Genomic DNA, 12004 nt, shown 5'->3' on the forward strand with positions numbered 1-12004 from the left:
TGTACTAAATGTAAAAACCCCAAAATGGGTAAAGGCATGTCTCAGTAAAACAAAGCTTGTATTCTCTGCTTTAAGATGGCAGAGTCGGGACATCAGTATGAGCTGAACACATTCCAGACCACAAAGGTTTCAGATGACAAGTGGTGTGAGCCTCAGTTTTGCACATCAAATGACAGCGAGGTAGTGAGGTGACAATAACTGACGATCCACCAACTGTGAAAACAAGTGTCCACATCCACCTGCAGAGGCCATGCAGCTTGGCAGGGTGCCAGTTCAGCTCACTTCTCCTCCTCAGGAGAATTACAGTTATTATAACTTGGTGGATGTTATTACACAACTGATCAGCGACAGCTGTGTTTGCTGCAGCTTTAGTGAGATTAGTAAGATTTGCATACAAAATGAGAACCTGGAGTGAAGAACTAAAAGCCTGCAAGTGGTGACCGTGTGTGGATGGCCACCATTTTGTTTCTCCAGAGGACATGATGTCATGTGTAGGACAGCTGAGGTGGTTAGAGGGCATTTCCCAGGACTAAACACAACCTTTGCAATAAGACCCATGACTTGCCTCACCTTCAACTATCCCTGACCTCATCCAGTCTCTCAACAACATACTTGGCACACCCGCTTTCATGCAGACAACCCCTGTAATGGTTTATTAGTCTATTCTATATGAAGATGTCCAACTTCTACAGATAAACCCATTGAGAATCTAATGGTAGATATCAGACGTACCTGGGATCAAGAAAATATAGTAGTAGTAGTAGAGAATAACCTCAGTCTTAACCTAAACTCATGGCACTGGTCGCTGCTGCAGCATGTTATCCAGTTAAATGGCATCATAATTCCTGATAACGAGATCCATTCCAGTGTGTGGTGGCATTAAAGTAAAGTGAAAAGATGGCAGTAGCTGAGCAGCGTGTTGCTCAGAGCTGAAATCACCATCAGGCAGAGTCCAAATTTGTGATTATGTCACATTACAGACACATATGACACATGATGGCAGACAAGTGAACTAACAAGTTAATGTCCCTCCATTAATGCTGACTGGAAGTGTCTATACAAACCCAGAGGCCAGCGCTGAGACGCCTCTGACAGCCTAAATTAACTCCCATGCAGTAATCCGCTGCATTCTGGACACTGGATGGATGCTTTGATTGAACTGTCAAATTATTTTAGTGACACAGCAATATTTATTAATGTCATTGATCCAATTTGCACATTTGAGAGAATCATGTGGAGGGCTACACTAACCAAGTGCTCTGATACCAGATTCACTCATGTCTCAAAGCTTTTAGGAGCTACAAAACTATAAATTAAAACAGTCCCCAACATACATACATATTACATTATTGTATTTACATACAGTTCAGTTTCTTTATTTTCTAAAATATACATTTTATTTAAAAACTGACAACAGTCCTCTAAAATGATAGAGAGACTACCAATCATAAGTGTCTTCAAGTTCTGAAAAGGTTCTGGTTTGCTTCAGGTTTGAAGACGAAATGCTTTTAGGATCCAGAGATCTCTTTGAGGATTTCAGCAGCCAGTGGAACCACATCAACATGACACCTGGGAGAGAGAAAAGAAAAGTCATTCACCACATCAATCTTATGTTTTTAGCTGGAGACCGGAAACATTGTCCCTAAAAAATGTGCAAATGATTGGTGTCCTTGCCTCCCGGTTGAGTCATACAACATACACGACATCGTCAACGCTTCGATGCCAACTGAGAATCTATGTCGCCAGTCATACCAATTTCTCTTCCCTTGTTCCCTGTCTGCCTCTATACTGTCCCGTTTAATAAAAGGAACAATGTCATGCAATTTGTAAAGGATTCATGCATTGTTTACATCAATTTTTATAACTCGTCTCAGTCTTTCTACATCTCTGATGGGGCTCCACATTTTCTCACCTTCTTCTGAATTCTGAATATGGAATTAATGTCTGTAATCCTGGCAAAACTACCCACATGTACACCAGGAAATGGTTCAGTGTTGGCCAGACTGAAATAGATCAAGTGAGCACCAAAGCCATCTCTCTGGCTTGTAACTGACCTATTCTGAACATTGGCAGTGCGATCTGAAATCTAGATCATCCTCAACATCAGGCCTTTGACATATTCTGTGCACTCCTGAACTAGTAGACGTGCAGCTGTCTGATTTTAGTTTCATCATCATTATTTGTTGGAGACTGTGCGTGACATGCTGTCTGACCTACATAATGCAGACACAAACCGAACAAAAACCCACAGCTCAAAGGTCTCAGTGACCCTGTGTGCATGTAAACTGCACTGGTGACTCCAATTTGGCTGCTTATTTGCTGAACCAGAGTCTATTGATACTTTGAGTGCTACTCATCATGTGTAACTGTTGTGATGTCTCAGTTCTATATTAAAGATCCGTGGATACAGAGTTGATCCACTTTATTAACAAATGAGGAGGTTAAAAGTAAAAGTCGAGATGTAGCTATTGCCATTAAATCCTGAATAGGGCCGCTGAGGGGTGAAAACTACCAATTGTTTATTGTAAGGGGAAGCTTGCTGTTGAAAATGGCTGCTGAGAGTCTATTTCTGTACTGTTGTTTCTTTTGTCTGTGGCCTTGTTGAGTTGGCTCATATTCATCTCAGATTAAATGCTCAGATTTTTATGATTTCCGATTTAAGCTGTTGCCATGGAACAATTACAGTTAATACTTGATAGTTGTAACTGAGATCAAATGCAAACATACATTTACAGTATAATACTGTGGCTTGGTGAACACGTCCAATGTGCTCAGATCCTCCAGGCTGTCTGTAATCTACCTCTCCTCTCTATCCCTCTCTTATCTCTCTCCCTCCCTCCCTCACCCTCCTCCCCTTCTCTCTTCCTCCCAGGTGTCTTTGAGGGCAGCCTGACAGCCAGGCCGGCAGAAGCCCATCCCCTTACTTGATTAAAACCTACATAATTAACCTAATTAACACAGCTCCCCGAGGCCTATGAAATCCTTGAAAGTTTGTGAATTTGGATGGCATAAATTGGATGCATAAAAGTTTTAGACCAACTTTCACAGTGCCAAATTGACACTCAGCAGCTGCACGGTGGAGAGCGGAAAATGAAATAATTGGTTTCAGATTACAGTGAATGGCTATTACAGAATCACCATTAGCCTCACGCTCGGCTTACACCAACATTGTTCTGTCGTTGGCACTTTTCCATGTATAGTGGGGATGTTTATTTTTATAGGTTTACACGACTTGTGAACAATAAACTCAATCAGCATTTTTGCTGGTATGTAACTTTTTTGTAGTATATTTTGTATAATTTTGTATAATTTAGTATCACATGTACATTGTCCATTTAATCTTTTTTTTTACAAAGTAGTCTGAACTAATTTCTTCAGTAGCTTTAGTTAACCAAACTAGATTCATCCCTAAGGCAGCTGTACTGTAGTTCCACTTCTACCAGTGTGAAGTAGCTTCCCCAGCACTGCCTGTAGCAGAGGTTCACACCCTACCCCCCTGAGCTGAGCTTAAGTAGCCCTTCATAATGTTCCAGATGTGTTCTTTTAATTGGATTTCTTCACACCAGACGCAGTGATCCTAGAATTGTCTTTTTATTTCCTATAGGTTTTCATTTGTACTCAATGCATCCCCGGTAACTGCTGAAGTACTCACTTGGGTGCTTGAGTGCTGTGCTGCTGTTAAGCAGCGACCTACTACTTCACAGTGCAGTTTTTAGGCATAAATGTTGGCATTTTGGTAACATTTCAGATAGAAGAATGACTGCAGAGGAGCTTTCTGAGCAGGTATTATTGGGCTCTGCTGCTGATGGCTTCATGTTTGACTGAATGCAGCAATAAACTAAGGATCAGGTTTTGGGCCTCAAGGCTTTTCTTCAGGATGGAGGACTATGAGTGACGCTCCTCCCCTCCTCCCCTTCTTCGACACTCGGTCAGGCTAGAGGGTTTGAAAAGGCATTCCTCAGGTTGCCATGGTACGGGCTGAATGACATCATTTGGGTTAGGATCTCAGCCCAGACCTCCCCTCTCCTCCCCACTCTTCTTCCGTCTCCTCTCTCTGCTCCAACTCCTCTCATCCTCTCAATTAAACCCCCCCTCCTCCGATCCCTTCCTCTCCTCTTCTCTCTCCTCATAACTCCTTTCATCTCCTGCCCTTTCTCCTAAAACCTCTGCTCCCCTCCTCCTACCGCTAAACCAGTGGGAGTGTGCCAGTCTCAGCCACTTCAAAGGCTAGAGCTGATCTCTGCTTTCATCTGCCAGAGAGGGAGAGGAGAGAGAGGAGATGAGGGGAGAGGAGAGGAGAAGTGGGAGAGAGAAAGAGGTGAAAAAGAAAGAAACTGAGGGAAAAGGAAAGAAAATGGAGGAGGAGAGATGGTTATAGAAAAGGGGTGACCGAAGAGAAAAGAGGGGGAGTGGGAGGGGAGAGTAGGAGAGGCCTCTATAGCGGGACAACAATACACCTTTATTATCGATCTGACAGGGTGTGTGTGTGATTGAGAGACAGAGGGTTTGTATATAGAAGGGGGTGAAAGCGTCTATTTGAGTGTATTCATTTTCTGTGTGTGTGTGTGAGTGTGTGTCTGTGTTTGTGTGTGACAGGTCGCTGGTCTCATACATCAAGAGATCAAAGGAAGCATGGGTGCCACGGCGACAAAACCCTTGGCTCAAAGAGGGAACACACATTCGGCCCACATACTCATAAAAGGCAGCCAGATGCAAAGATACAGGTGCACACATGAACACACACACATACACACACTGCATTTCACAGTGATTTTTCTTTGCTAAATAGGTAGTCAAAACAATTTGTCTCCTGTTTCTAGCACACTTTTAAGTATATCACACCAACCTAATCATTTGGTCTGATTCAATGTTGTAATGAGAGGGATATTTACTGGATGAGTGTCTGAGATGTTACGGTCTTTATTGCAGCCACCTGCTTCCCAGTAGATCTCACAGCTTGTCAATAACACGGAGAAAATGAACAATGTTGTTCTCGATAGGTGTTGAGTGGACAACACAGTTTCTTAAACAATGAGGGAGTAAAATCCCTTTCAGCTTTAAGATTGATTCTGTTTTTCCAAAAGTTGGGATGTTGTGTAAATAAAACAGAATGTTGTAATGCTAATCCAAAGACTGGGAAAGTGTTAGGAAATAAACACGTGTTTGGAACATGCCACAGGTAAACAGGTTCACAGGTAACAGGTGATAGTATCGTGATCGGGTAAAAGGGGCATCTACAAAAAGGCTCAGCAAGGATGGGGTGAAGTGAAACACAGTTGTCCAAATAATTTTACAACATGGGCTCGGGAACACTTTGTAAACTTATCTCAGCCTTACCTTACCTTGCAATAAGTCATTAAACAGAGAATCACAGCTGGAGAGTGTTTCCTGTACATTTCTAGTGATTGAGGTTGAGTTGATCTTGATTCAGAGTTTCTATCATCTTAACATCTCCACACAAACCTCACTGACTCCCAGAGTCATAAATCCTAGAAATAAGAAGCTGTTACTTTGTAGGGTGTGTAAGGGTGGAGCAGGTCACATTTCCTGCCATTGATATGAAATCTCAAGAGACTCCCAAACAAAGATGAAGTTTTGTTTTTAATATATGTATATATTTTATCTCTGAGCCCTTTGTGAGGCATTAAGCTGACACTTGTCCTTTCAGAAGCTCGAATCCTTTCAATTAACAACTAGAAAAAGATCAGTTTGACATGTGTAATGCAAAGACATGTTCAAACATGCATAAAAATAATAAGATGAAGGAAAGGGCTGAAGGAGACATAACAAAATCCACAAAGATTTGTTACTGCTATCCTTTGAGGTATGGTTTTGACACTGACTTACACTACTGACAGAAATGAGCGCCTTATATGAACAGCCATATATCTTAGTGACAGTTATTAGGAAGAATATTATTATTTTGTCAATCTGAGATCTATGCAACATGTTATATCAAAGTGGAACAATAGTGGGAATATTCCCTTTGGAGCTGATATTTTATACAGCACACAAACATTTAAACAGCAGAAACTTGCACCTGTTGGATGTCGTTATATCCTCCAGTAGACTCTTTAACCCCGCTCCTTCAGGACATTCTAACCAATCAGATCGCTCTGTAGTTTGCACCTGGAGACAGAATGAGCGAGGAGGAACAAAGTGAGTGAGACAGAATAAAGATACGGTCACATTAGTCTTTGGTTAAATGGCAGGGGTCCACACTTGACAAAAGGGTGTGATGATGTGGGTCTGACACAGGTAATAAATACTGAGCAGTGTATGAGAGCACTGCTGTGATTTGTAATCTGGCAGTGTAACATTGTAAAAACAGGAAGATGACACACTGAATAATGACCTCCATTTCCAAACACAATGCATCACTGTTTCTGCTGGCCAACTGTGCAGACTCACATGTTCAAAGTGGGGGGAAAAAAGTGAACTTTGACCTGTGAGGAAACCAAAAAAAGGAAACATGTTTTTGTGTTTTTGGTTTAGAATAGGTTGTTTATGCAGTTTTGCCAACTACCATGTGGTCCTGGCTGACTCCAAGAGCCTAAAAGTCAATATTTATTTCCCAATCCCCCTGCATGCTTCCGTTCATCCTGCTAAAGGTCGATAAATTACACTTACAACTATCTCAAATGCTACACCTTAGTGTGGCTCAGTGCAGCATGACTTTGTATGATGTCATGTTTCAAAGCCCTATAGTCAGGACAGACACATGATGATATATCATTGTTTTTAAACAAAGAAATACCAGTCATGATGCTTAAAACATGCAAGATGATTTTTGTTTTATGTTTTTTTCCGTCCACTTTTTCAGGCTACTGGACTAATGAATCAGAGGACGAAGACGAGTAGCTATAACTATTGTTTGATCAATGATAAGAAACCTATGATGATTAATTTGTACATTAAAAATATAATTTTCACATTCTTTGCTATCTTTTCACAGTGCCACTCTAAATCATCCCACGTACCACTACATTATCAGAACCACTGATGTGTGTTATCATCACAGAATCATTTTGCAAGTTAGCCACGACCAACTGCTGAGTGACATCACACTCATTTGTCAATGCCGTTTCAAAGTAAGTTGATCAAAGAGCTCATTTGCCAGAAATTGCCTTGAATGCACACGCACATACACACTCATTGGTGCTTTTTCACATAAATCCGTCATTTTGATTCTCTGTGATTCTCACCCTCCTTACGAGTCCTGCATGTGTTCCTTGATTCTGCTGCTGAACTTGTTCACCTCTCTGGATTTAAGTATCCCTCTCTCTCCCTTCACTGAATTTCCTCACTACATCATTTGTTTCTTCTCTTTGTCATCTCTCTGTTTTTATTCCTGTCCTGACACGTCTCCCCACACGCACCCAGGAACACCTGGTTCTCAGACCTCTGTGTTTGAGTGTGTGTGTGTGAGGGTTTTCACTTCAAAAGGGGGTATTTACAGAGTTTAAACTGATAGCCAAGTTAAGTTCTGAGTTAAGACCCGATTTATTATCACAGTGATAGTTTGATGTGGAAATAAACAATAAAAACTTGTTTTTTTTTCAGTGTGTCTTCAGGGTGTGTGTGTCAGTGAACATGCATGTGTGTGTATGTGCGTGTGTGCATGCATGTGTGACTGAGTGGATTTGTGTCTGTGTGTTTGGTGAACGTGTTCTCTCTGATCTCCGGTGACATCATCACCTCTGTCTCTGCGGCGACACAGCATGGTTGTTGCTAGGCAACGGGGTTAGGAAGAGACAAAGACGCTCCCCTCACTCGCTTACTTTTCTCACACACACACACACACACAAACACACACACACTTCGCCTTCCCCATCAGGATGAAGGGACATTTATGTGTGCCTGCCAACCAACCACTAAACACACACACACACCTACTTATCATCCCTTCTCCAACCCTGCTCTCCACCATATCCTCACCCTCTCTGCCCCCTTCGTCCTCCTCTCTCCTCATCTCTGCCTGACCAACACCCTGACTTTGCATGTCTGAATCTGTATGTCTATTTGCGTCTCATTTGACACTGTTCAGATTTATAGTGCTGTCATAACAGATATTAACTTCAAACAAGTGAAAATACCCGACAGCAGAACGGAGTACATTTCGCAGGATAACATAGATCATGCATGAGTTAGACATTACATATTTGTATTTGTGTGTTTAAACCCTTTGTGCAGATGTCTCTGGTCATAAACACCTTCTAGCACTGATTCTTGGTCCCACATAGGGAAAATGTCTTGATGAAATTGTAAACTTGTTGACACTGAATGTGTTTCACAGTACAATTCATGTATTTTCATTCGTGTCTGACCCTTATGGTCACTCCTTCAGATACACTTAGCCAGCTCACCACAGTCTCATTGAGCACTGCAGCTGAGCGATTGATGGGGGGATGAAGGATAAATAAATATCCTTGTTGGCGGCTCAAACATGTAAAAGGTCACAATAATTGGAAATAATATGCTTTGACATTTTGGAGACTCGCGCTGAGATATTTCAGCCTCTGGAGATGTGAGAGGAGGAAGCTTCTAGACACAACACTGGGATTAACATGCAGCATAAGGAGAAACACAGGACAGCATTGACAAAAAATATCTAAACATCCTGCCTTAGATCACAGATCCATGTGCACAATTTACATACAAATAATACATATTAATGATCATTATTTCTGCTGGACAAGTTAACATTACAGTATTATGGGGTTTTGTGTGTGAGAAAGAAAGAATTGAAAAAATTGTGCATATGTATTAAGGGACAAATCACTGAGCACAATACATTTTATGTTGCCAGAGGCAACTAAGTTTGAAAAACGTTGTACACGGACAAATCAAACTGCTGTAGAAGAAATACTAAATGCTTATTTCTCTGACAACTTCTTCTGAATCCCTTTGCATTTAATTAGCATTCCCCATTTGAGTCTTCCTAAGTTGCATGTGTTGAAAAAAAAAGACAAGTTGAAAATTTCACTAATTCGGACTTGATTCATTCTCCCTCTCTCCTCCTTTGCAGTTTCCAAGCTATTAGCGGGATCTTTGATTGAGATTAACAGCACCCTGAAATCAATGAAAGATAATTAAAAAGCCTTTGTTGAAGGGCAGGCACTCGTCTGGGTGTGTAGGTGTGTGTTTGAGGGAGAATGTGTGAGTCATTGTGTTTCTGTGAAGAAGTGTGTGTTGTGGATAATAAATGTCTGTTGCATTCTTTCAAAAATGCACATTGTTCTCTGCCAAGTGATTGGCTCACTGATAATGAGATTTAAGAAAACTCAACATAGCAAATGGTTAGAAGATGGTGATTTCTGTTTTCCTTTAAAACTTTTAAAACAGTTGCTTAAAACTTGAGCTACTGGACTCCAGTGGAAAAAGTACAAGGTGGGGGAAGAGTATTACAACAGTTCTCTGATGGAACTTCAACATTTAAATCTTCTAAATCAAATCATGTGCATTGATGTAAATGACTAAATGTTCAGACTGGTACATGGGTATTCTGTTGAGCAAATAAATTAGTTCTGCTTTTAGCACTGAGCTGCTTAGTGACTCATCCACTAGGTACGAGGAAATGGCTGAAACACACACAGTTTTGTCTGTGTTGCTCAGGGTGGTGCGCAGGATAGAGAATACACACCTCCATGTTACTGTAGCTCTAAGCACAGGGGGTAATGAGGGAGTTTGCACAAGAGGACAAATTTGCTACAACAGACAGAAAAAGGATAGAGGGAAGTCTGTGAGTGAGTGTGTGTGACAGAGTTTGTGTGTGGGTGGTTCAGGTGGCTGGAACTAATTAGTGAGAGGACGAATCAAAAATACACACACGCACACTGTTGCACACGCAAAATATCTCTCTCTCTCTCTCTCTCTCTCTCTCTCTCTCTCTCACACACACACACACACACACACACACACACACACACACACACACACACACACACACACACACACACACACACACACTAAAAATGTAAAGCAGCTCTCAGGCACAGCCTTCAGTCAGATCATAAGATCTTGGGGTGACAGCTGACCTTGTGTCCCACGTACAGAACTATTTCTTGACCCTGCGGCCGAGCCAAAACATTAGGAATGCATTTTACATAATTCATAGATGTCTCCAGAAAAATCAGCCAATTTTTCAAACTGGTCCTGTTGACTTTTTAAGATGAATTTTCACTTGACTGCCCTGAACAACCCTGCCTCTCTTTTACAGACCTGACCAAATTAATATTGGACAATTCTGCAAAGCCCTGGATTAAAATCAATGGCTCCAACTTGTTCCTTCAGTTATTTTACCACCACAACTTAAGTATGGTTACGTTTATCTCCTCAACATGCTGCCATCATTGTTTCACAGCCTGAGAAAGGATACAAACCCTGGTCTTTGGTGTCAGTGAAATGCTCTACTTCAACTTTCCCCCATACTACATAAACAGCATACAGCTTCCTGATTTAGCACTGTGTGGGCACGAGGCGTAAATCTTGTATCGCAGAATCATCCAATATACATTTATTTCCAGGGAAAGCTAGGCTGCAGAATGTATACCAAATATTTGACTGTTTCACAGCTGGTTTTGTCGACTGTGGCAGCAGTTTAGTTGACTTTTTTATTGGATAAGTAGGGCTGCCAGCTAAAATTTCTATCTGAATTAGTGAATTATCGCACTGTTGTTTTATTGTTGTGTTTTTCAGTTGGGGCAAGAAACTGCCACCTTGTTAACACCTGCCTAATACTGGTGAATGTTAGCTGCAGCTGCTTCAGTTTACTCCATGTCACCACATTGAGCAAATATTATTTAGTACAACTGGAGAGAAGAAGCTTCACTAAATCTCCACCTACTTTACTGCAGTGTGCTCTCTTACGAGTCAGCCGTCTTTGGCCTGTACTACAAATCATTTTGACTATCAGACAAAATTGGACAGACACTCGAACAGAGAGTGACAGGCAGATACAAACCAACACTTTTTCTCCCGCTCTGGTTTGCTCCCTCTGTCAGTCTAGTTGTGGTGAAACTACACTCTATTTTCAGAGCAGCAGCACAGCAGGGCTGTCTATCTGAGTGTGTGTGTGTGTCTCCACTGAGTCTGTTTCCATTATTCCAATATTTTCATTCTGCAGTGGCGGCTGTTAATATTTCAACCCCCAAAATGCAAACAAACACAAGACCAAGATTCTTGAATAATACAGAGGTATTCAGAGTGCTTCAGTGCTGAGATATGACCCATAAAGGCACCTGAAAAGGGACACACATAGACCAAAAGTTGATATCTGATGAAATGACAGACAAGCAAAGTTGTCTATGCACTATACTCACCAGTCGTTTGATGATCCTTAATGTTGTGCGTTGGATTCGGGGGGTCTCTGTGTGCATGTGTGTGCGGAGCACATGTGAAAAGCTTTGCAAACAGGAAGGTGACAGACAGTCATGACCCTCTCCTCCATACAGCTGGACCAGTAGAGACAAACAGTGAATAGACTCCTCCCAAACCTCCTGGTTTTCAGCTGATAGCTACAAGGAGAGAAAATTAGCTAATAAATGAACGATCAAATAAATCCATGCACCATGTTTCTGTTTACATTACTGTGGGTACAATGGGTCATGGGCTGAAATTAAGGATGCACAATATTGGATTTTTATCTGATATGCTGATATTTTCCAACCCGTTACAGTAAATGCATGTTTTTTCCCCACCGTACTGCAGAGAACATCAAGTCTCTCCTGTAATAGAATTAACATATTATTATGCCTACTCTTATTGTGGGGGCCTACTGCAGGTGCAGACATACACTATTTTTCAAAATGTGCACATTCACTGAGCAAAATAAGAAAACTACTTAGTTAATGGGTCGTGTGGCATGCACATAATTAAAGCCTCTTATCTGCCTGTCATATCAGCACAAATGTTCATTCTGGGCTGATGCCGATTTCATTTTAAAGCCTTTATTGGGCGATATCCATAATGTACCAAAATTATCATGCATCCCTAGCATAAATTA

General features: G+C 41.4%; 1 protein-coding gene across 2 annotated transcripts in view; it reads right to left on the reverse strand.

Moving 5' to 3' along the window:
- Positions 1-1360: 1360 nt before the first annotated feature.
- The window catches only part of ulk4 (unc-51 like kinase 4), a 79008-nt gene continuing 68364 nt past the window's right edge, over positions 1361-12004 (reverse strand). For both annotated transcript variants that reach the window (XM_084358661.1, XM_084358660.1), the window contains exons 35-37: positions 11322-11516; positions 6041-6129; positions 1361-1569 (exon numbers count right to left, since the gene is read on the reverse strand). In XM_084358661.1, coding sequence (XP_084214787.1) covers positions 1509-1569; positions 6041-6129; positions 11322-11516 — 345 coding nt within the window. In that variant the 3' untranslated portion in view covers positions 1361-1508. The remainder of the gene's footprint in view (positions 1570-6040; positions 6130-11321; positions 11517-12004) is intronic.

Source organism: Pagrus pagrus, assembly GCF_965226575.1.
Source record: "Pagrus pagrus genome assembly, chromosome: 7".
NCBI lineage: Eukaryota > Metazoa > Chordata > Actinopteri > Spariformes > Sparidae > Pagrus > Pagrus pagrus.